This window comes from Manacus candei, unplaced genomic scaffold, assembly GCF_025592945.1.
Source record: "Manacus candei isolate 608988 ecotype Guabito, Panama unplaced genomic scaffold, ASM2559294v1 h1tg000014l, whole genome shotgun sequence".
Classification (NCBI taxonomy): domain Eukaryota; kingdom Metazoa; phylum Chordata; class Aves; order Passeriformes; family Pipridae; genus Manacus; species Manacus candei.
The window spans coordinates 43,891,265-43,917,010 of NW_026138062.1; the positions used below are offsets into that span (position 1 = coordinate 43,891,265).

Here is a 25,746-nt window from a genome sequence, read left to right on the forward strand (position 1 = left end):
GCACTTGATGATCCTTATGGGTCTCTTCCAAACTGAGACACTCTGTATTTCTATGGGCACGTGCTAAAGTGGACACTGAGCCGCCGGGCTACTGCCGGACCAGGGCACCGAGAACGGACACAACCCGCACCGGGAGCCGGCACCGCCCCCTCAGCCCCGGCAGGCCCCGCCTGCCCGCCGCTCTCTTTGGTTCGCTTCCACGGGGCGCATGCGCCGCGCCGGTCGGCTCCACATCCGCGGAAGGGCGAGCGGAGCCCGGCGGGGCGATGGCCGGCGCGGCCAGGGACGAGCTGGGTGAGGCGAGGCTGAGCCGTGCGGCCCGGCGGTGGCCAGAGCGGCTGAGGGGCGGCGGGATGGCGGCTGGCCGCGGGGCATGGGGAGGAGGCGTGAGCGCCGAGAGTGGCCGGCCAGCTCCCACCCCTCTCCGCTCCAGCCGGGATGGTTCGGCCCACGGGGGATGCGCTGCGGCGCTCAGCACACCGGGGCGGGCGGGATGAACCATCCCACCTGGGGGAGGGGTGCGCTCTGTGCTGCCGCGTCTCCGCGGCGCCGGGGCCGGGGGAGCGGTGGTGAGGGCTGAGCACCCCGGAGCCGGATCGGCGGCACCTGAGGCCGGGCGGGCTGAGGGGAGCGGAGCTGGGGTTCTGCAGGAGTCGCTCCCTGGGGAGGGCAGTCACACCTGGCTAGCGCTCGGTTTCTTTGGGAAGTCACGGCCTCCATGGAAGTACATGAAAATACGTTCTCTTTCATCTGCGATGAACGATTGTGGCTTGCTTTAAGTCTGTGTGGGGGAGGGTACATCGATGTTCATCTCTTAGTTTTTCTGTCCGCAGATGGACAAGATAGCTTGTAGCAGGTGTAGCTATAAAGTGTAACTGGGGCTGGGCTGGGCTGGTTGAAAATCTCGTCTCAAAGCTGTGTCCACAGAATCGCAGAATAGGTGAGGTTGGGAACGACCACAGTAGGTCTCGTGGTCCAACCTCCGTGCTCAGGCCGAGTCGTCCTAGAGCACATGGCACAGGATTGCGTCCGGATGGTTCTGGAATATCTTAAGTAAGGAGACTCCGCAACCTCTCTGGGCAATCTGCTCCAGTGATTGGTCACCCGCACGGTGAAGATGTTCTTCCTCACTTTCAGGTGGAACTTCCTGCACATCAGTTTCTGCCCATGGCCTCTTCCCCTATTGCTTGGAACCACCAAGAAGAGCCTGGCCTTATCTTGGCACCCCCCTTCACACCTTCAGATATTTATGCACATTAAGGAGGTCCCTTCTCAGTTGTCTCTTCTCAAGGCTGAACAGGCTCAGCTCCATCAGCCTTTCCTCCTTAGAGAGATGTCCTAGTACCCTAATCATCCTTATTGCCCTCTGCTGGAAATCCGAAGATTATAGTTCCACTGTAATCTGAGGAATTCGTCCTGTCCAGTGGTAATGGTGGGAATTGGAAGACATACTTCAAATTTTATTGTCCCCAAGGCTGCTCCATCTTGCATCGAGGGACTGCCACTTCCCGAGGAAAGGTGGCTGAAAGATATTTAAGCCTTTTTTTTCCCTAAGGTTACAGGTCTGACAGTAGAAGCAGAATTTGTTTATGGGATTAACTGTTTAAAAATGCAGATCAACACCTGCTAAGAATTCTGAAGATTTTTACATGGTTTTGTCCTATCGAATACTTAATAAAGTGAAAGTCTTGCCAGTGTGTCTTCCCTTGAGAGTGTGTTAATAGTAGAAATGTGTGGCTTGGTCTAGACAGGATAGTGGATTATTTAAGACTAGCGTTTTCCCAAATAAATGATTCATTGTGGGTTGGGGTTAAAGGGTGTAATAACTGTGGAGACCTGTGCTTGTGTACACTTGGTTTAATAACTCTGTCTGATTTTATGAGCCTTCTGGATTTGACAGTTGTGATGCAAAAGCAAACAGTTCTTCATGCATTTTGAGGTGCATTATTGACTTTCAACATTAGAAATAATGATTCTCATGATTAATAAATTCTACCACAAAGCTGAATAAATCTACTTTATTAAATTACAGCATGTAATGGAAACAGATAAATGACACAAGATATATTTTCCAAAGAAAAATAAAGAGGGATTTAAATAACAGCATGAAGCATAAAGTTCTTGGCAAGCAAACACAACAAAAACTAATGCTATCTTTTACTATTCTGGAAAATATAATTATTAGTATTTAACAGGAACTTTTAAACCAGATGAGTTTTCCTTTTTAATTTTCAAACTGGAAAATGTGTTTCAGTTTGAGGGTTTTGTTTGTTTTTATGTCTCTCATATTCAATGAGAGTTGCTGTAGTGGAAGATAAAAAGGGAGTTGGCTTGTGTATGGTGTATTGGGGTTATCTGTTATTTCCTTCTTTAAGTAGGAAAATTTACAGATGTTTATTGCTGTGGACCAGTGTACCCCTAGCACTACCATCCATAGTCACTTCGTGTTGCTCCATAATTTCTTTGGAGGTTGCAGAAGCATGTGACTGAGTAACGTGGGAGATCATGTGTGCTTCAGGGATAATGCTGGACTATACAGTTAGATGCCTTCTGGAGAAATGCTGGGAAGTTTATTTGTAGGCTAAAGCTTGGGTAGTGGAGAAACAGGTACTTCTTTCTGTGGCTGAGGGAGTAACTGAGTGTTATTCTGAAAATAATTAGGGGCAATGTTTTCTTTGTAACTAAATTTGTCTTGAGAGCCCTGGTTCTGAATGCTGAATTAAAAAGCTTCTCCACAGCGTTGAGACAATAAATGGATCATTTGTGGACTGCAGTAGTTGCTGGGAACACCAAGCCCCTCCGGTTGTCACAGACGTGGTTGCTGCCAGACATAAATGTGTTTTCTGTGTTACACTGTAGTGAAGTCTCCTAGGCTGTGTTGCTATTCACAGACTCAAGTGCTAACCTTGTCCCATAAGAGCAGCTGGCCTTGGTTGGTGACAAAAGCTCTGGGTATACCCTCTGGATCATGAATATGGCTTTCCATAGCCTTTGGGAAAATATTAGCATAAACCCACATTTTAGGCTAGTGTAAAGATGACATGGTTCTGATTTTCTCTTTTATTCAACAGTCAAACTAGCTGCTTGTTAACTTGAATCTTTATCCCAGTTATGGAGGCCCTGGGTCACCCTCTATTTAATAAACAGATTTCACAGGACTGTGAATCTTGTACAGTGTTTCTGGCCCTGTGGGCATGTTCTTATGTAGAAGCTGACCGTGCAGTGAAGTATCTATGAGATGTCCTTTGCCTGCTGCTTTTTGCTGAGCACTTAATATACATGTGAAGTGTTGCTCCAACAATGTCTGTGTGTTCCTTCTCCTGTAAATGAGTAAAATTAGCTAATGTGGGCTATATTCTATCCCCCAAATCTTTTTATGCTTATATATCAAATCGAGTTTATTGTTTGCTGACACTGACTTCAAAAACCTGAAGGAAAAACAACTAAGCTAACAAAAACCAGATCATACTGTTAAATTGGATTTGTAAAGGGGGTTTTAGATATGACTTTGGCTAGGGGATGACCTTCTCCAGAGGAACAATAGAAGATTGTACTTGGCTTTGTTTTTAATATCTCCTCAACCTTTAACTTCTTGTGCAGCCCTGGCAAACTTTCATCCTTTTGTCACTGTTTCTTCTGTAAAATGAAAATGATGATCAGTTTTATTACTTGTGGTGCTGCATGGTTCAGTTAAATTTAGAAATGTTAATTGCTTGAGCTGTATAGAAAAATTAACTAAAGTTCTTGGTGAAAAATTTGTTTCTTTACAGAATTTTGGAACCAAAGGATTGCTTTATTGTGCTGTAAAAGCTTTAGAATTAAGTCCATTTAATAACAGTTCAAAAGTTTCTTTGGTAATATGTCCATAAACATTGTCAAGATGCAAATTCTAGGGGATAGAAAAGTACACTTGAAGATTCAAATCTGGAAATCCTGGTCATAGCAATTTAAACACTGTAGGTTTAATTTCACTGTGTAACTGGTGGCTGATTAGTGACTGAAATTTGTCAGAGGTCTTTGAAGATACAGTGTTGACATTTATGCATGATTTTAGTGTGAGGTGTAGCTGTAATGAATAAGTGAATTTATGTCTCCAATGGTTTAAGGAATCAATTTAAACATTGCAGTGGTTAACTCTGGGTGAAGTTGAAATGCACTCTGTTGCCTTGCTTGATAGTAGCAGTACTTGCAGAGCTTTTTGGCACCCTGCTTACTTGGGTGTTCAAAGAAGAAAGCAGAAACAATGACAGATATTTAAATAGCTGTTAAAGACAATCAGAAGACAGCATTTGATCTGAAAAGATTTTTGTGGTGGTACAAGGAGAAAAGAAATTCATATTAGCTGATTGAAAGACAATGCTGAAAATTGACTGGTACTTAGGCTAAGTAAAAACAAAAGGGTGTGTAGAAGTGAATTTCCTCATTCTAAGTTGTGCTGAGTAATGATAATGCAGAATTTTCAGTGGCTGGGCACTGGATTGGATCATTCGTAGTGTGTTTGGATGCCACCAGAACAGCTTGGAGGAGCATGGACCTGAGGTTGGCTGAGGTATGCTCTGCACCAGGTGCTTTGTGAGAGCAGCCAGACAACTTCATCTTTGATGCAAGTATGACATGTATATGCTGTTCTTGTAGCTGGAGTTTGAGATCTGATTTAAACTGCACATACTGGACCTTTGTAGGAAGGAATCAAAGTAAATATGGGTATTCTGTACCAATTTTCTGGCAGTGACTGTGGACTTTCCAGAATAATTCATTTCAGGCTAGGTACAAGTATGCAAAGCACCCATTCTTTGACCTTGTGAGCTCAAGCTTTCTTGCTTGGTGTGCTCTGGACAACAAGTTTGGATCCATTAAATCTGGATGTTACACAAACCTGTATGTCACTGTGAGTGTGGACTGTGCAGTGGGACACAGCCACAGTATTCCTTCCAGCAGCAGGGATCTCATCAAATAAAAACCCATGCTTAGAAAGTTGCATGACCCAAACCTCGTATTATGTCCCAGGACCTTTACTTTTAACGGATTCACATATTTTAGGCCAAAACTATACACCAGTCATAGGATGAAGGAGGAATGACAAGGAGAAGAGGCAATTCAAAAGCATTTCTATGGCTAGAATAGAGACGAGATAGCATTATCGGAATATTTTATATAATGCAGTATTTCAGGGGAACCTGTAGTAAGTATAGTTATCACAATGTGAGTTGATGCAGATTGCTGTTGCCTGTGTTTGAAAACTTCTAATAGAATTTATTCTCAAGTGTGTTATTACATTAGAACAGGATCAGCAAATTGCCAACCTTAGTGTACAAGTTGGAAACAGATATTCTGAGGTCTAGTTTAAGCAATTTCTGAGAACATGGGTGAATAGTTGACAGTAAGTTAGGTAATTAGTCATCTGAGGGTTATTGTCATCACTATTCCAGCTCCAATAGACAGCTTTAAGCATGGGCAGATGACTTTTCAGAAGAAAAATAGCTTGTCTTAGAAAAATTCTTACTATTTAAAAGATGAGGGGAATGCTTGAGTATGTCTAAATCCATTCTTAAAGGACTACCTTTGTGATCAGAAGATGGGTCAGGAAGTTGGGAGAAAAGTAAAATGGGGTGTCTGAAAAATTCAGTCTTCTGAGTGTCATCCGGTTGCATGGTAAACAATGTAGATGTAGGTATATATCAAATGTTCCAGTCTCAGGCTGTAAGGGAAGAAGAAAATTTTACTTTTCTCTCTTGACTGAGCAGTTGCTGATAGTCACCAGAGCTATTGGTCCTAAGGGTTGTGCTGGTTCCCTCACACTGCTAAATAGGAACCTTAGTTGCTGCATATTGTCATTGTTGCTTAGCATTACAAAGAGCATCCTATGAAATATGATGGAGACAAAACTGGAAAATATTTTTATTATTATTCCTTTTATATGTAGTTGAATCTCATGTGATCAGAGACTTTGCACGCTTGTAGTTTGGCTTGCTCCTAATGAAAACACTTCAGATTCTAAGTTTAGAATCAATATTTTAAAGAATGAAAATGAGCCTAATCAATTGCCCACTGGGTGAAACTTCCAGCTCCCTCTGACCCCTGAGGGGGCAAACTTTTACTCCAGAACTAGAATGTGCAGGTCTTTGTGAGCATCAAATGAACCCAGCAGGGACTCGGAGCTGAGAGAGGATGGTCGTGGCATCCTCAAGAACTAGTCAGCACAATGCTGTGGGAGCAGAGGGAAGGAACTTTGCTGATCCTTCTTTTGATCAATTTATAGACTATATGCCATGTAGTGAAACATGTTTAAGTCTGCCTTGACTTCTATAATTAGAATATCACTGAGTATAAATTTGCTCTACAGTGTACTTACTGGTTGAGTCTCTGACCTCTGATTTTTGCTCTTAACTAGTCATCTTTGCTTCTGTCAAGTGCTTTCATTACTGGCTTTCAACTTTACTGACATGAAATTCGGATGACCCTTTAGTTTTTTCAGGAGAGTTTGAGCTCTGCTTTTAATTTTAACGACTTGAATAAGCTGCCTTCTGCTTTGTAGGATTTTTACACTTGTTTTACAGTTTTTCTTTAGAGGTTATTCTTACTTAGCATTGGCTTCAGTGCCCTGCTGGTGGGTTAGACATCTTTAAGGTTTAATAAAAACCTTAATGATTTGTTAAATGGCTGTGGTGGATTGGCCCTGGCTGGATGCTGGGTGCCCTGAGAAGCCACTCTATCACTCTTCTCCTCAGCAGGACTGAGGAGAGAAAATATAACAAAAGGCTCATGGATTGAGATAAGGACAGGAGAGATCACTCACCAATTACGATCATGGGCAAAACAGACTTGTCTTGGGGAAATTAATTGAATTTCTTATCAGTCAAATCAGAGAGGGTAATGAAAAATAAGAATAAATCTAAAAATAAAACGTTTTCCCCATCCCTCCCTTTTTTCCAGGTTCAAGTTTACTCACAATTTCTCTACTTCCTTCCATCCAGCAGTGCAGGGAGATAGGGAATGGGGGTTGTGATCAGTTCATCACGTTATCTTTCCTACTCCTTTCTTCTCAGGGGGAGGACTCCTCACAGTGTTCTCCTGCTCCAGTGGGGGTCCTTTCCCATGGGAGACAGTCTTCCGCAAACCTCTCCAGTGTGGATCCCCCATGGGATCCACAAGTTCTACCAGCAAACCTACTCCAGCGTGGGCTCCTCTTTCCAAAAGGCCACAGGCCCTGCCAGGAGCCTGCTCCAGCACAGGCTTCCCCTGAGGTCACAGCCTCCTCCACTGTTGGGTCCTGCAGGGGCTGTAGGTGGATCTCTGCATCCCCATTGACCTCCCTGGGCTGCAGGGGCACAGCAGCCTCACTATGGTCTGCACCACGGGCTGCAGGGGAATCTCTGCTCCAGTGTCTGGAACACCTCCTTCCCCTCCTTCTTCACTGACCTTGGGGTCTGCAGGGCTGCTTCTTTCACCTGTTTTCACTCCTCTCTCCAGCTGTTGTTGCTCAGCAGTGTTTTCCCCTTCTTAACTGTTATTCCAGAGGTGCTGCCACTGTCACTGTTAGGCTCGGCCTTGGCCATGGTGGGTCCATCTTGGAGCTGACTGGCATTGGCTCTATTGACATCCAGCAGCTTCTCATAGAAGCCACCACTGCAGCCCCTTGCTACCAAAACCTTGCTACACAAACCCAGTACAATGGCTACTTTTCAATGCATTCTATATTTCCTGTCTGCACATATCTTGTTTTAATTAATTAAGTGTTAATTTTTATCAGATTGACCATAATGACTCCCCAAAATAAAACTTTTATTTGGCATGTTCATATGCTTTTATGTACTTTAAAGATGTCAGTTGCCTGTACCTTCTTTTAAATGTATCTGCAGGCTCACAGGTGTTGCAGATTTCACAGGTATTCCATTAGAATCCGTGTTTTTCTTACATCATAAGTAAGCTTAAAATAGTTAAGGTATTCAGTGTTCATTCAATTTATGAAATATTTTTGCTTGCTGAATAGTCTTTTAATGTAGCTAATGTTTTAATTTATATTTTAATGTAGCTAAAGAATTTCATGGTATTCATCAGTGTTTTCAGAGTTCTGTAAGGTATGTGGTAATTCACTGTGCTCTTGCATACTTAGAATTCATTAAGGTTGGAAAAGACCTCTGAGATCATTGAGTCCATCTGTTACCCTAGCACTACCATGTTACTATTAAACCATATCCCTAAGTGCCACATCCACATCTTTTAAATACCTTCAGGGATGGTGACTCCACCACTTTCTTGGACAACCCGTTCCGATGCCTGATAATGCTTTTAGTAGAAATATTCAGTAATGTTTAAGTCACCGGGATTTCTCTCTTTTTTTGGTGGAAGTTATGAAAGTTGAGACTTGATGTACTTTATGAATGGATACTGTGGTAGGCAAGCGTAGGGTAAATGATCTTTTTGCTCTTGGCAGGATTTACTTTACTTAACTGTAGTAGTTTAAAAATGGTTATAATTTACTCAACATTAAACTGGCATAAGCTGTTAGTTTTGCCTGAAAGGCGATTTTGTTCACTGCTGACTGCTTGCTCTTGCTAGGTGGTGTTACTTAGCTCGAAATTTGTTTCTAATGCTAATGCAGTGTTAACTCTGTTGTACAGGCATGGAAGTAATGAAGCCTTTAATTGATGAAGAAGACTCAGATGGCATCTCAGAAGAAGAGCATGAAAATAATTTCCTGCCAGTTAAAACACATTACCAGCTTGGTAATGAAGAAGGCATTACGTATGTGTTACTCTTAAGTATCAGCTTGTTTAAATTTGTTACCTCTCCCTCATTTCTTATGAGCAGTTTACTGAACTGTGTAGGGGTTTTCTTGCACCTGCAGGACAGTTTTGTGGTTGTACATCAGGAGTTTACATAGTTCTGCCAAAAAGCAGCCCATTTTGAATAGGTTTTTTGTTCTTTGGAAGCTAAGAATGTGGCTGTAAAATATTCCAAGGTGCCTATTTGCAAAGTGACTGGATTACTCAAAATCCAAGCGCTGTTTAAAGAAGATTTTGAGAAGATTCTGGAGATAATCTGTTTGTGAAAGTTTAATTAAAAGAGATGGCAAAGGTTTGGGTTTTGGTTTTCTTTTTTAATTTGTATAAAGCTTTGGCTGTCAGACTTGTGATTTGCAGCTGGTTTTTGAATGTTATTTATTCTAAAATAGCGATAAAACAGTGATAAAACTTGGTAATTTTGACTCTGAGGCAAATGAATAATAGAATTGCACAGAAAATAACATTTCACAATCTGGAGTAAAGAACTGAAGATCAGACTTGTATGTTCTATTTGAGAGTGCTCACATATAATGATGAATAAGAACATTATTTGAATGTGCTGCACGTACTTTAAGATAACTAGACCACCACCGTGAGTTGAAGCTCAAAATTTATCACTTTATTATTAAATGACAGAGGATGTGGTTTTACTTTTGCCCCCTGCCCCATCTCAGTGTACTTCTAATGTGATGTTTTATCCTCAGGTTTATACAAACGCTTACTCACCTCCTCAAGGGAAACATTGGAACTGGGCTTCTTGGTCTTCCACTTGCAATAAAAAATGCTGGTATTGTGGTAAGAATTCAGTTCTTTTTTCATACACTAGGAGAAATATCTAGACTGATTTACAGATATATGTCCTGAAAAACTAAAATCCCTATACTTATTTGTTACTGCAATCTTAATAGAGTTGTGTTGATTTTCCTCTTTAGTCTGGTGAAATTAGTACTGAAGATTAAGATTTTTATTTTTTTAAAAAAAAGTTACTACTTCACCCTGAGGACTTAATTGCATGAGTTGCGTTTTTGTGTAGCCGAAGTGTTTTTCTGGTCAAAACACAAACTTTGTAAAAAAAAATAAATATTTTGATTTACTCAGACTCCTGTGGTCCTATAGTGTCTCATGGGAATTGTTACTATGTGGTTGTCTTTGTACACACTTCTCTAGAGGCAGATTGTATGTTCTAGAATGCATCATCAGCTTGTTAAATCAATGTAGTGTTTCTGCAGAAACAGGCTATAGCACAGGTTGTTTATACCAGGTAATAAACAATGCATTTCCTAGGGCAGGGTAAATTTACTCAAGTGAAATTTTCATCTTACAACTGAATAATCCTGTAATTCTATAGTACAGGATGTTCAGTTTAAGTGTTACAGTTACATGTGAAAAGCAGATTCCTTCTGTGAAAATTTCTGATTAAACTTCCACTCTGAAACAAATTATTTAATTTGAGAGTTATCTATAGTTTGTAACTTTTGCTATCATTACCACTTTAAACCACTTCAAACCACTGTTCTGAATTGGACACTATATGCAGTCTTCTCTCTTGACAAACTTTTTTGGGCAAATGAAGCAGTTAGAGGAGTGCAGTTGTTTGTGCCCATTTGGTACTTATAGCCATCTCTCAAGTAGTGCATGTAAAGTAAGGAATGCTGTGAAACGTCAGCAGTAACCCCCCCTCTGGGAGAGGGAAAAAATGCAGTTGCACAAAATTTTTTTTTTTTGCTACAATGTGAATTTTTTTCATTTAGAGCTTTTTCCCCAGAATATTTTCATGAGAAATTCTGTATATTTCCTGTGTCCTCCCTCCTTTTTTTTTCCATACCAGGTTGGACCAATCAGCCTTGTGTTCATAGGAGTTATATCGGTTCACTGTATGCACATCTTGGTACGTTGCAGCCACTCTCTGTGTCAGAGGTAAATGTGGAACTACTTGTTCAGTTGCTGAGTTTCAGTATTTTTTTCCTTAATTTGTCTGTTCTGTTTGTGATTTTTGGCCTACAGAATGTCCTGATGCTATAGCAGTTCCTTCTGTCAGTTTAGAATCTTCCAATTGTTGGAAGCAACACTCAAATTTGTAGTGTGTACCTATAAATGATAGGTATGCTTTGTGCAACTCACTGAAAAAAAATAATTGTTCTCTGTTCATATTCAAAATGAAATTAGTTTAACGTGTTGCCCAGTACCCTGCTCCCTGCTAGCAAATAATAGGATCTTTCTCATTGCAGTTTTAATTGCTTATTTTCAGTCCATTAGTCCTTCTTTATATTCATAGATTTCTTCATAGCTTCTGAATCTTCATAGCTTTGGAAAGTGTATAGTTTATAAATAACCACTTTATAAGTACTCTATAGGAATAAAAGATAAACTAAGAAATCCTGTCAATGTCTTCCATGATTATATGTGAGTTCTGTCTCTTTGAATTGTGACAACTTGATTCTTTGAACTTGTAGTGCTGAAGGAATGAGTTAAAATGAGCTAGCGAGCAGGTAAACACTAAATACTCCTCCAAGTGAGTTGTACAATATTGGGGGGAAGCAGTTTTTCGGATTGGTAGAGCTATTCAGACTGACAGAGTATTTTGTTTAATAGTGACTTTTGTTAAACATTTTTATCTTACTGTCAGGTGTTAAAAGAAAAGCAGTGAGAGGGTCTCATGTTTAAAAAGTGCAGTAAAAGTTTTAAACTGAATAGAATTGCAAAACTATTCATGCCCCCGTAGCTGGAAAATCTCTTACCAGATTAATATGACATTGTACTGTGAATGGACACTGTCATTCCTGAATTCTTCACTTCTTCCACAGTGGTTTTGAATGATCTTTGAAGATGATCACTGAAATAAGATCATTGAATCAGTTTTGACTGCTTGTGCAGGAAGAGTTTTTGAAACCTGTTCAAATTCTTTGTGACTTTTAGATTTGAGATCAGTTTCTTAAGCTCATATTAAAAGTATCTGATTTTGGATTAATTTATAAAAAAACTTTGTTCTGTAAGGAACTTATTTAGTGCTGTTGAAGTGGGGGAAGCAACATTGTGTTTAACGTGCTTGTTGAGTGCTAAATAATAGCCCTTCCTGGAGTAAGGAAGACCGAGCCATACCTCTGAAATTCAGCGCCAGTGGAATGTTGCCACAGGTTATAATCCTGGGAAACCAACAGCATTTTCAAGGTAGGGCATAGTTTTTAATAACTCCATTCTTTCTTAATTTTTTGATTTCAGGATGAAAAAGTCCTCACTGGGGTATAGTGATACAGTTAGTTATGCCATGGAATTGGGACCCCTTGCTGCTCTTCAGAAACGAGCTTCTTGGGGCAGGTAAGTTTGAATTAGAATTTAATTGAATAAATTCATTATTAAAAGTTTGATTTGGTTTGACTTGGAATGATAGGAGAATTTCTTTTCACTAAGATGTTGCCTTCCTTAAGAATGATTTTTTGCAGTGTCATTTGTTATTTCCTGCTACCAGCTAGTAGTGGTGACATGGGAGGATGTCTGTCTCTCTTAGGCATTTTAATTTTCAGGTCTACAAGAGCTGTGAAGAAAAAGAATTCTGTTTAGTAATATAGGAAGAGATGTGTTATAACCAGAAATGCATTCTGTATTGTCTAATGTAGTGAAGTTTTCATTCTCTTTTACCAGCATTCCCTGCATCAGAGTTCACTCTTTAAGCAGGTTGACACTGTAGATGTTAATTACTTTAATGGATTTATTCAGAAAGGAAGCAAAGAATTGCTTTGCTTCCTGTTTAAATATAACATACAAATAATGGATAAAGTAGGTACTGTTTTTGCAATAATGACATGAAGATGTTAATAGCTTGTTGTCTCTGTTAAATACTTTACCCCTCTTTTAAAAAAGACTATTATATTTTTCTTTGCTATTTGTTGCTGTAGAGCTGTTTGTAGAGTTTGTAGTATGACTGCGCAGTAGTGAAATCGTGAATAGTGGAACAAACATATTGCTCAACGTTGATTTAAAGTGGTTTTTACCTCACTTGTGGAAGAATTTTTTTTGTTCCTGTTATTTTCAAGGATGCAGCATCTTGCATCAGGGGTTTTGGCTATTACTTTGTTTCGAGTAAGCAAAAGGTGAGCTAGTTCTTTTAAGATCTTTTGTGATGACTTTGTAGGAATGGAGAAGAGCTCAATTAGAGGGAAAATTAATTCGTACTGATATATAATGACAAAATTCTCTATTGCACCTAAGAGTTACAAGCCACAAATGGCGATTGGATCTCCAGAGACGCTGTACTGCAGCAAATCCATTCTCTGGGGCAGATCTCTGTTGTATGCTTAACTCTAGCAGAGCTTCATTACACCATGTCTTCAGGCCACCACTGTGTATTACTTTTTTTCAAAAACAACCTGAACCATAGTTTAGTGTTTTTCAGTAATATACAGTGTCTGAATGTGTATTTGGACACATTGAGATAGACCTGCCTGGTAAGATGTGAAAGTGTTGAGTTGATGCAACTTTTATGTCTTAGACTGCATATGAGACATTTCATCTCTGGACCTGGTGGAAAACTGCTGTGTCGGGGGCTAAAGGGTGCATCAAATATGTATGTCTGTTGTTAACATTTGTACCACATTAAGTCCTTGAATTTCATTTTATGCGACTTTAAAATATGTTGAGTACCTTCTTTTTTTTTTGAGAAACTGTGATGCCTACTTAGTGTTACCTTAAAAACCACACACACAAAAACCTACTTAGTGTTACCTTAAAAACCACACACACCCTGTTTTGCCATAAGAGGAGCATGTGTTGCAGTACTTGTGAAATTAATGTGGCATTTGAGTGTTGCATTTTGATTACTGTGAAAAGGAGCAGTAATTGCATGTTAGGTAACAATGGGTTAATTATTTGGATCTTAAGTATAATGTATGTTTGTTTTTTCTTCCTCAGGTGTATTGTGGACTTTTTCTTAGTGATAACACAGCTGGGATTTTGTGGTGTTTATGTTGTGTTCTTGGCAGAAAATGTGAAACAAGTGAGTAATGTTGCCATATGGAAGCAGTTATGGGTTTAGATTAATATTTCCTCGCTTTTATTTCCTATCCCTATAAAGCTTTTGGTAAATAGGAGCAATGTCCAAAATGAACAGAATTCAGACCTTGTGAAAGTGTTTATTGCCTTCTGACTTGTTTGTTGAATTTAAAACTTAATTGCGGACATGATAGAGAATAAGGATGAAACTGGATGAGGAGCCAGTTGTCCCTCAATTTTTTTTTCCCCTAGGCCTTCTGCTGGCAACCTTTTTTTACCCCCAACTTCCTGGGCATATTTTACCCTTTTTGCTGTCACTGGAATATTTCTTTTGTTCCTGTTTAGTCACTTCCCTTCGCAGAATCCACTGTATCTAAACCAATCCTGATTTTTTGTTCCTAAAAATGCCTGACATTGAAATTTCCGCTGCCTCCTCAGTAGTCAGTTCCAATGCTTTCTTATCTGTTAGACAGCTGCTTCTTTGTAGAAGCTTAAAATTTCTTATCAATGTTGCAAGTCCTTTATTTCATGTTCTAGCTCTAAGTAATTTATTCTTTTTCATTCGTGGATACTGTTTATATTTTTGAATATTATTATCCTGTCTCCCCTCTATCTAATATCTAATAGAGGGGAGACATGATAGAATCTAGTAACTGTTGTTGCTTTTCTGTGAATGCTTTGCAATTGGTCACATAGTTTACTTCAGGTTATATCCCTGAAGTTGGTTAAATCAACTAAAAATTGCAAATGAGTCACCAGAACTACAAATACCTATACACTTCCCCAGCAATCCCAAACCTTTCAATAAAACCCAGCTATCCCTTTTCTTCCCCTCAACCATCCATCACTGACAAAGGAAACAAAACCATGCCTATCACTTTCATGACAGCTGCTTATGAGATTATGGTTAGTCACTTGACATAAAGCTAATGAGGATGAATCTGGACCTGTGTCTGTACAAGCGCTGGTGAGGCCTTGTACTTGAGTACTGGGCCTCTCACTTCAGGAAAGACACTGAAGTACTGGAGCTTGTCCAGGGAAGAGCGACAGAGCTGGTGAAGGGTCTGGAGGACAAGTCTGATGAGGAGCAACTGAGGGAGATGGAGGTGTTTAGTCTGGAGAAAAGGAGGCTGAGGGTGAATCTTATCATTCTGTACAACTACCTGAAATGAGGTTGTAGTGAGGTGGGGGTTGGCTTCTTCTCACAGGCAATTAATGATGGGATGAGTGGACATAGCCTCAAGGTTCACCAAGGGAGGTTCAGGTTGGACAACAGGAAGAATTTTTTCATGGAAAGGATTGTTAAGCATTGAAATGGACTGCCCACAGAGGTGTTGGGATTACCATCCCTGGAGTGTTCAAGAAGCGATCAGACATGGCACTTAGTGCTGTGGTCTAGTTGACAAGGTGTGATCGGTCACAGGTTGGACTTGATATCTTGGCGATCTTATCCAACCCAAACGATTCTGTGATTCTTTGTATGCTCCTGTATTTAGAGAAGTGTGTGAGGAATAAGGTATGGCAGGTTACTGAGCATTAATCATCCGTGTAGATTCTTATTCTGCCAGCAATGGAGAGCAGAGTAATATCACGGTAATTTGAACAGTCTGATTTAACTCCTTTCTTCTTTTACAAAGTGATGATGACTGCATCACGCAGGTCTGATGGTAGTTTGCCTAGTTCCCAACAGCACACCACAAACTCATGAAATTTAGCATGGAGTGCTTGATCCTCATGCTTCCAGACTTCAGGTGGAATTCCATCAACCCCAGCTACCTTGCTGATTTTCGCCTGCTGTATGACCTTAAGAGTTTCTCCTAAAGCGGGGGCAGTATCGAATTCATTCTTCACTGGTTGTTGTGTGATGGACTGAATTGCTGAGTCTTGAACTACACGGCTAGTACTGAAAAGAGTCTGAAAGTGTTCAGACCATCGATTCAGAATGGAGGTTTTATTTGTCAGAAATGTTTGACCATCAGTGCTGAGTAGAGGGCTTTGGACGTGGTATGTAGGCCTGTATGCTGTTTTCAAGGCCTCATAGAATCCTCTGTGATCACCTGTATCTGCACATAATTGAATTTTTTCAGCTAGATTGATCCACCACTTGTTCTGGACGGGAAGGCCCATACTAAGACCTTAAATCATCTTGTCCAGGAGCTGATTTATGCTGACAACACCGCCCTTGTCACCCACACAGATGCAACTCTGCAGCGTTTAACATCCTGCTTCGCAGACGCTGCTGAGCTCTTTGGGCTGGAAGTCAGCTTAAAGAAGACAGAAGTTCTCTATCAACCTGCACCTCAGGAAGTCTTCCATCATCCCCATATCACCATTGGCGAATCAGAGCTCAAATCAGTTCAGCAGTTTAATTACCTAGGTAGCATCATCTCGGATGGTGAGATTGACGGAGAGATAGACAACAGGTTAGCAAAGGCATACAGTGCCTTTGGAAAGCTTCATAAAAGAGTGTGACGAAATAAACACCTGAAGAAAAGTACCAAGATCAGTGTTTACAGAGCCATAGTGCTGTCTACTCTCTTATACGGATCTGAATCATGGGTCATCTATCGCCACCACCTGTGACTCTTAGAACGCTTCCATCAGCACTGCCTCCGTATAATCCTAAACATCCACTGGTCAGATTATGTGACTAACACATCTGTTCTAGAACAGGCAGCAGTTACAAGTATTGAGACCATGTTACTGAGAACACAGCTGCACTGGTCAGGGCATGTCTCCAGGATGAAGGACCACCACCTCCCTAAGATCTTGCTTTATGGTGAACTTGCCACCGACTGCCGCAAGAGAGGAGCGCCAAAGAGAAGATACAAGGACTCCCTGAAACAACATCTCAGCCTTGGTCATATTGATCACCATAACTGGTCTACTCTGGCCTCCAGTCCGGAGGTCTGGAGGCACAGTATCTATAACGCTGCTGCTTTTGAGTATGCATGCAGGATCACCCTTGAGGAGAAAAGACAACACAGAAGGGATCGTGTCTTGCTGAATATTCCACCTGAGGAGTCTTTCTGCTGTGCCTTTTGCAACCAGACTTGTCTATCTCGTATTGGCCTTTTTAGCCACCAGCGTGCTTGTAACAAGCGTGGGTAGAGCCCTTCCCAAATCTTCATTTGCAAAGCCCAGCCATGATGGTGAGATTCTTATTCTACTCAAAAACTAGGCTACAGGTGTCTTGACATAGCTCACCTTTAATTAGGAAAAAGAGTGTCCCCTTGGACAGTTAGTACATAGAAGATAGTATGGGTTTTGTTCATTCTCTTGGAGATGAGTATTTATATTGTGCCTAAAAAGTGTTCCAAGTTCTCTGGATGAAAATCCTGTTGAGATAGGGTATATTTGTGTATTTGGAAGCTGGATACTCTGTAATTTGTGTCTTGGGAGGAAAAAAAATCAAGCCTTTTAAACTACAGTTCTACTGTCAGAATCTGTCTCAATACCTAAAAATCCTCTCTGATGTCCTTTTCCTGACCTTCCAAAGTGAGATTTTTATTGCATTCCTTGCAATGTAAGTTCAAATTAAGCCTTTCCTATCAAATATGTATCTCATTAACCAGTTGTCACGTATGTGTTGTGACCTTGAGTAGAAGATGAGACTAAACACTTGTTGACCTTGGCTTTTGTAGGTTTGGAAAAAAAAAAATTTGAAACCTTTTTCAGGAAACTTGTTGCTGCTTTATTGAGGAAGAGTTGAAAGCTCTTACAGAAAAGCAGGTGCTGCTGAAGCAGTAGCTGCAGAGACCCGTAACATGGACACTATGAATGGATTAAAGTCATTAGCAATTCAGAAGTTCCAAATGTACTTAATTTAGATTGTCTTGTTCTTGCTCTTCTGGGAGGTAGAAGTCGGGTTTCTTCCTGGCAACTTTCGATTGCAGAAATCTGTCCCGTAGAGGGCACCAAAGAACACAAATTGTTACAGCCTTAAATCTGTAACGATTTGGGGTAGGGAGAGAATGGGAAAGGTGAACAGGTGGAAAGGGGATGGGGGACGAGAAGGCGAGAACTGAGATAAAGGAAGAACACGGTAAAAATGTTACTAATGGCACTCCTTTACCAATACCTCTGCATTATAATTTGTATGACAGAAAGAGCAGGTTTTGAGATACAGGTCAGGAAACAGTGGTCTCAGTTGAAGAGACTAAGGAAATGGAATTATTTCTTGCTTCTGAAATAGTTCTTGTAAGAAGTGTATTCGTGGGTTGAACTGAATTTTTTGCAAACACTAGCTATGCATTAGTTGTTTTCTGAGCAGAAAAGGAACCTGGTAACCAGATTTGCGCAAGTGTTTGATCTTCCTGGATACAGCTGGAGTTGGTGGATGCTGTGATTGGGCTATGTAAATGAGACATCAGGTGAAGAAAACTGTTTCAGACATCACGCCAGCATGTAAGTTAATGCTTGAATAACTGAAGTAACTCCTGATGAAGTCTTGTGTCTGTGGATATCACTATGCCTAGTGATTTCAGTGGCCGTGTACTTCCTTTCTAAAACCATAATAGTATTTCCTCATGTAGTTTAGAGAAATGTTTGACACTTCAGATCACGTTGCTTTGTTTAGGACAGAGACAGTTAGAGTCAGTGTCTGCTGTTCTTGGCTCAGCATGACTGCCATATGCAGTGATGCACTAGCAGAGAGCAGTGAGAGACTTGTCCAGAATAGGAATCTGAGGTTATAATAATTCTAGTATTTAGGAGATGAGGTTAGATAGAAAGTGAGTCATAGTCCATCCTAACACAATCAGCAGTAAGCTTGCAGTGAGCTAAAGAGCATATGAGAAAGTTTAAAACCCCAAAATTCCTCCTGATGCTTTGTATTTTGTTGCTTTTCAAACAGTTTTAAGTGTTATCTGATTAATTTTTAAAAGCAAAATCTAGAAAAACACTTTCAAAGTGACGGTGATGTTAGTCCACACCTGAACAAATTAGTATAATCTCATCTTCATGAGAGGGTTTTTTTGCTGCTCTCTATTGTCAACTCTCCCACAGCCTATTGCTGCACTCTAAGAGGAAGAGTAGTGATCCTTACATTCTGTAAGTTTTGTGTTTACTTTCTTACTCAGCTTTCTTCTACCTGTCAGTAACTCTTGCCGGTTTTTTTAGCTCTCGCACAAGATTAACACTTGCTGGGTCTTATCTGGTGTGCCTCTTCTGAGGCTGTGTGCAAGATCACTATTCTTTCATGTCTCAAAATACACCTTTGAGGGGTGTTTCCTGTGACCATGTCTAAACCCGTAAGTGGTACTGCTCTGACTGATGCTCTTAAAGCTGCTCTATTGATATAAAGTTGGTTTAAAGGTATGTATATCCACAAAAGGGAATAAGCTGTCCTCCTGTGCATTTATATCAGTATAACTGTGTCCATAATATGAGTTACACAGTATATATGTGTGTGTGTATACATAAAATTCACCTGTGTATAATGGACATAATTAAAACAGTTTGACAGTCAACAGTTGAAACTTTACAAAGTTTCTTTTTTTTTGGCAAGCAAATTGAAATATTAATTTTGAAGTCATGGGCTTCACATTTTGATGCATGCAAGTAATAGCTAGTACAGAGTAAATTTCAGGAACCTCCTGCTTACCCAAACCAGTAGTGCTGTTTTTAGCAGTTGACAGTAACCTCTTCATCCTATGGCAAGCTGATCTCTAAAATAGTCTGTGTGGGATAAGTGTGTGCACTTTCAGCAGTTATTAGGGAGTAAGTGGAACTTAACTAACCATTTCATGTGCTCTTTTCTCTATTCCAATCCATAATCCTCCATAGGGTAGACATTGGTAAACAGGGCTGTTTCAGAAAGGGCTCTGCTTTTCTTCACTTTTAAATATATTTCTAAAGACTTACAGCAGAGTAATCCTCAGGGATTGGTCCGATCTCATTAGGGTGAAGGCTATCACAAATAAAAAGGGTTTGTTCCATTTGAGTTACAAAATACATTTATACATTGACAGCTGTGACCACACAGAACAAAGATGGGAAGAGAGTAAGAAATTACCTGCTTTATACTGTCAAAATCTGGTTAAAGCAGTGTCACTGCTGTCCTCTGAAGACAAAAAGAAAAGAGGGAAACTGGGATGTGTCTGAGAGTACTGAAGTCTTTGAAAGATCTTACAGACTGGAGATCTTACAAACTGGGATGTGTCTGAGAGTACTGAAGTCTTTGAAAGATCTTACAGACTGGAGAGGTTCTTGAGAACCAGGGAGAGACAAATGTTGAGTTTATCTTCATTAAAAGCCAAAAGAATAATTTGGAGAATTACAAGCCAATCAACCTCTTCAATCCCTTTGAAAATCAGGAACTGAGACTTCTTGGCATGCATTTCTGTGCACATGAGGGAGAATAAAGTGACTGGAACCTGTCAGCATGGATTTACCAAGGGACTGACCAACTTGATTGCCTTCTGTAAGAAAAAAAGTCTGAATTTGTACATGATGAGAAATCACTAGATGCTACTTTATAAACATTTATAGCAAGGTTTTTCATGCTGTCTCTACAATAAATTTGTATCTAAGTAAGGTTATTATGGTCTGAATAGATGGGTGGACTGACAGACAACTGGCTGGGGGAAAAAGAACACTGGTTGTGTGGTCAGACTCGGAGAGCAGTGTTCATGATCATGAGCCAGCAGTGTGGCGTGACGGCAAAGCAAACAAACAGCATCCTAGACTGTATGAAAAGAAGAATTGCTGGTAAAGGGAAGTGATTGTCATCCTTTGCTTCACATTTGTTAGGCCATATCTAAAATACTCTTATCAAGTTTTGGATATTCCTAGTACTGGGAAGTCATTGACAAACTGAAGTGAGTTCAAGGGAGCCTGCTGAAATTACTGGGGCTGAAGCATTTGTCTTGTGAGGGCTGGGGAAACTGGGCTTGTTCGCCTCTGGGAAGAACTGGCTTTTGGAGGACCTAAAAGCTGCCCTCCAGGACTACAAAGAGGTTGTCTAGAAAATGGAATGAAGTTCTTCACTGAGGTCAAATGACAAGACAAGAGAAACCGTTCACAAAACAGCACAGGAATTTCTGTTCTGAGGGAAAGAAAAACTTCCATACAGTCAAGCACTGGAACCAGTTGTCCAGACAGGTTGTGCAGTCTCTGTCTATCCTCAGAAGTTTTCAAGACCCAGCTGGAGAATGGGGAGAGGAACAATCTGATATGATGCCGTAGCTCACGGAACTGTGAGCAAGCTATTGGACTATAGACTTCCTGAGGTCCTATCTGACCTAAGTTATTCTGTGATTCAGTGACTCCAGACCCCTGGTTTTGGATGAGGTAATGGAGAAGATTGTTGAGAGTACGGTGTTTTGTGTAGTTGGTAGGAGACTTGACAAGGAAAAGTGACTCAAATGAGAGATGGTGTAGAAGAGAGGAAAGGGCAGAGGAACACTTTGTGTGTTTTGTGGAACTGGCATTTATTCCCCTAGAATTGCAGCTTTTGTGTTAAAAACACACAAGAAGCACATGCTTTTCATAGCTCGGACTAAAGACAGCTGTAATTGCAAATCTGGTTTATGCAAAATATTAATCTGTGCTGCTCAGGTTCAGAATTTCATTTTTCTTTTTTTTTTTCCCTCCCAGTTAGGATGTCTTTGATGCTCTGACTTCTTTCTTTAAACTGTATTGCAAGGAACAGGATCTGCAGCAGACTCCTGCAACTCAAGACATTCTTGAGAATCCATTTGACCCCGTTTCCTTCCTCCAGTGAATGCTGTGCCAGGGAACAGTGCAAGAGAAGGGGTACCATGCTTGCCGTATTGTAAAGGAGAATACAGTGTTGTGATTTGTTGCAGGAATACATCTCATATCTTAGGGGTGCAAGGGGGAGTTGGTAAGCTGGGCTCAGGGAGGCAATTTTATTGTCCTTTCTGCATCAACATTCAGTCATCTAATGAAGGTTGTGGAGAGTTTATGTGCAGCTGTAGTATGTTCTTTCTCTGTGCTTTCCTCAGTATTTTTGTGAAAGTAAAAGGCAGATGGAGATGTGATCACCCCCTTCATCAGGGTAGCTGATCACAGTAGAGCGAAACTTGAATAGAATTTTATATTGTACCTTGCATTTTCCGACTGTATTAGCCAGTAAACTCCAGTTGAATATCTAATTGGAATTTGGTGATGCTAATAGAAAAAAATTTCTGACTTCAGGCACTTTTTATTAGGGTTTGTGTACACTAAGAGAATGCCTCTGTCTTAAGAAAAAAATTGAAGTGTTTGAATGATTGAAATTATTTGAGTAGAAGCTGGTTTATACTGTGGTATTTTACAGATGTATTTTAGAACCTGAACTGTATCTTGCCTGGTGTTTTTTTGTTTGGTTTGGTTTGTTTTTTTTAAGGAATAAATATTTTATTAATTTTTTTCTAATAGCTTATCAGGTATTTGTATAAATTGAAGGCATGCTGGATTAACTATTTATTGTAGAGGAGGTTTTCAATTGAGTTTGTGTGCTCAAATCACACTGTGATTCTTAGAAAACTCTGTCCTTGAGTGCAGAGAAGCTCTGGCTATCTGCAAATGCATGCAAGCAAGTAAACACAGGAGACTTGTTCAAGTGAAAGGCTTAAAGTGCTTGTTCTGTATTTCTGTTTTAAGTATGGTGGGAATGCTGTAAACTTCTACAGAGAACTTATGTGGCATTAGGGAAGTAATTTGGTTAAGTGCTTGAATTATTGCTTTGCAAAGTAGAGGTATTGTAGCTCTGTGAATTCAATTCTACATGTAATTAGCACTTCTTTGTAGCTTTCTAAAAATGTTATCTTAATGAAAACTAACAGATAATACATGTCATGCAAGGGACCCTTAAGATCCTTGCTAAGTGGAAACCATCAGTCTTTCCATAATGTCCAGTGTCTGTTTTCATTTAAAGTGAGATGTCTGGAAAACATGTGGTTGCAGAATTGTGTCTTTTTCTTTCCCTTTTTCATAATGGGAAAAAAAGTGCATGATGCTTTTTGTTACAGAGAAAATGATCTTAAGTTCATTCTGTCTTCCTGAGTTTTTGGATTGTTTGAAACAATGGAAATAAGGTGAATTGTGCAAAATTTTTTTTCTGCTAGACTTGTAAAGTCTCAGTTTTGGTGAACTTGCTAGATTGAATGACTTGGCTTACATACACTTGGTTTTCCATTAGCAACTAACTCCTTATACCTCATGATAGTCTCATAGTGCCCACATTACCTTGATTACCTGCCATTTCACCAGCCTGTCCTCATTTCTTCATTTCACCCTCTTATTCAAAGTAAAAAATTAATAGCCCTGAGTTGCTCTGACCTCTAAAAAATGTCATTAAGTACTGGTAATTGTGGTGTTTGCTTAGGAATGCTGTGGCTAAATAAAAACTTAACATTTTAATGGTAGTACTTGCCCCTTTCATTTAACATCTTGATGTGTTTGGATTTTTGAAGCAGGGTCTATGATCTTATTATTTCACTGTCACTGAGAGTAACTGATATTTTAAAGAACAAACCATATTGAAAGAATTACCCTTAAATTAATCAGTCTTGGGACCATGCCTGTGAACTATGTACCAAAAAACCTACTACACTTTCACATTGTGTGCTACTGTTAATTTATATCAATATAATGAGTACAGAACTCTCAGCTCTCCTAGAGCTCATGGTTTTCAAAGCTGAGTTAATGTTCATAAATAAAAGAGTAAAGAGTGAAAAAAATAATTTGAAATAAATGAAAGATGGGCGTGTTCATATTCTAACATTTTGTATGTATGCTGCTGTCATGTGCACGGCGAAGGCATAAGGTTGTTAGGTACTGAACTTGGGTGCAATAGCAGTTTGTCATCTAACCCCCTTACTCTCCTTAGGAAGATTCACACTCTTAAGATTAAGACCCAGTTCTGTCTTGCTTGCTTTCAGTTTACCAAACTTTCTGAAAGGAATCTGATCAAAACTGTGCATGTGGATTTCCACTTTAGTCTGTGGTGGGATAATGATGCTTTGAAGTCCTGATTTCATCATTTGCCTTAAGGCTTGCTAGAAGTGCCATGTCTTCCCCTCTGCACCCAAAATTCCTGTCATTCACCAAGCAGAGGAACAAATTTCTCAGTAGGAAAGTAGCAGTGTGACTATATACTCACTACTACCACTGTCTAACATGTTTTTTTGCTTTGTTTTGGTTTTTTTTTGTTTTGGGTTTGTTTTTTTTGTTTGTTTTGTTTTGTTTTGTGTTTTGTTGTGGTTTTTTTTATTTTTAAATAAAGGTCCATGAAGGATTCTTGGAAACTAAGATTGCTCCCATGAATGTTAGTGCCACTAGCAGTTCGTCTGAGAAGAGGAATATTGATTTACGAATATACATGCTGTGTTTCCTGCCATTCCTGGTCCTCCTGGTCTTTATTCGTGACCTTAAGAGCCTGTCCTTGCTTTCATTGCTTGCCAATCTGTCCATGGCTGTAAGCCTGGTGATCATTTACCAGTATATTGTTAGAGTGAGTATAAAGAGTTTATTATCTGGTTTTTTCAGTGTGGCAAGTTGTGTTTGTTGCATGGGGCAGTTGGTCTATGATAGATATACACTGACTGACAGTTTCTGAAAGGCAGCATTATCCTGTAATTAATTGAGGCATCTTAATTTAAGGAGGTGCCTCAAAATCTGCGATATGCTCTAAATACAGACTTTTACAGTGCTTTTGAAAGAAAGAATAATATTGCTGCATTTAAGATAATAAAAATATATATTTTGGTGAGCGGGAAGTGGAAAATGGGGAGGAAGGCAATAAGAGATATTGACGAGGAGTCAGGAGAAGTTATGTAGAAAAAATTGGGGAAGATAGTAATTAATTACTTTGCAGGAACTCAGCTTGTAATAAAGATATTTTCTTTTAATGTCCCTCATGGTTATGAAGAATATCTGTGCAGTATGAAAGCAGATTAGAGAACTCAGAAGTTTGCAGAAAATTAAGCTTTATATGTGCACTTTCCCATGTGCTTTAATTGATGCTCCCTCATATACACCAGTGTGATACTTTAAATGTGAAATTTTTTCATGACAGTAGTAGAAACCTAGAATAAATATATCTGCAAGTGTCTGTGTGGGAAGGTGGCTATAAATGTGTGGGAAGGACTAAGTTTGGGAGGAAAACCAGGGATTATAAATAGCAATGTCAACATTTACTGAGTTATTTGTCCTATAACATAATGCATCAATCAAAATTTTAGAGAGAATTAATGTACTTTACATTGTTTTGCTTTCTTTTCTTCAGGATATAGTAGATCCTCGAAAACTGCCTCCAGTAGTCGGCTGGAAGAAATACCCACTGTTTTTTGGGACTGCAGTATTTGCTTTTGAAGGAATAGGTGTGGTAAGTGCTTTTTACTGACTCTTCAGAATCACTGGTTCTAGATGATGGGATACAGGCAGTTTTACTCCTGTTGTTATTTTGTTGTTTTTATTGAAACACTAATCTCCCACATTGGTATGAAGAGGGTTAATTTGTCTGGTCAAAAAAGGCAAAAGTTGAGAACACAACATCCCCATCACAGGGGAATTTGGTGGATACTGACTACTACTTGGACACTTAACCCTTTCCCAAATTACAAGAATGCCTTTAGTTCCAAATAAATTGAGACAATACTGTAATAATAACTGGTATCATAATATGTTCTATGGTAGTATAGAACTAAGTTAATAATATGATTATATTGTAATTACAGTGATTCAGCAGCTCAGCTTTATGTGATGAGTGTGTAAAAATAGAAGTGCATTCAGCATCCTTCTTTTCCTTTGGGGTCAGAAAGGACTAAGTGATTTACTAGAAATGTATTATTTTTCCTGCTTCAGACTTGTCTATAGATCTGACTTGATAGAGATGAGGGTGATAAGGAAAAGGATAGAAATTTCCAAATTTTTTTTTTGATTCATGACCTTCTGACAATGAACTTCAAGTCCTCATTGTTTCCTGAAATATGTCAATTATATAGATTTATTACTCAGAAAATTG

At 39.7% G+C, this 25,746-nt stretch overlaps 1 protein-coding gene across 4 annotated transcripts in view; it reads left to right on the plus strand.

The window, feature by feature from the left end:
• The first annotated feature begins 207 nt into the window (after positions 1-207).
• The window catches only part of SLC36A4 (solute carrier family 36 member 4), a 96,093-nt gene continuing 70,554 nt past the window's right edge, over positions 208-25,746 (plus strand). For 2 of the 4 annotated variants that reach the window (XM_051780537.1, XM_051780540.1), the window contains exons 1-8: positions 208-294; positions 8,622-8,745; positions 9,491-9,581; positions 10,615-10,703; positions 12,006-12,101; positions 13,692-13,776; positions 24,007-24,234; positions 25,009-25,107. In XM_051780537.1, coding sequence (XP_051636497.1) covers positions 267-294; positions 8,622-8,745; positions 9,491-9,581; positions 10,615-10,703; positions 12,006-12,101; positions 13,692-13,776; positions 24,007-24,234; positions 25,009-25,107 — 840 coding nt within the window. In that variant the 5' untranslated portion in view covers positions 208-266. Of the gene's footprint in view, positions 295-333; positions 725-8,621; positions 8,746-9,490; positions 9,582-10,614; positions 10,704-12,005; positions 12,102-13,691; positions 13,777-24,006; positions 24,235-25,008; positions 25,108-25,746 lie in introns of those variants that run through there. The other 2 variants (XM_051780539.1, XM_051780541.1) reach the window with 2 other exon arrangements.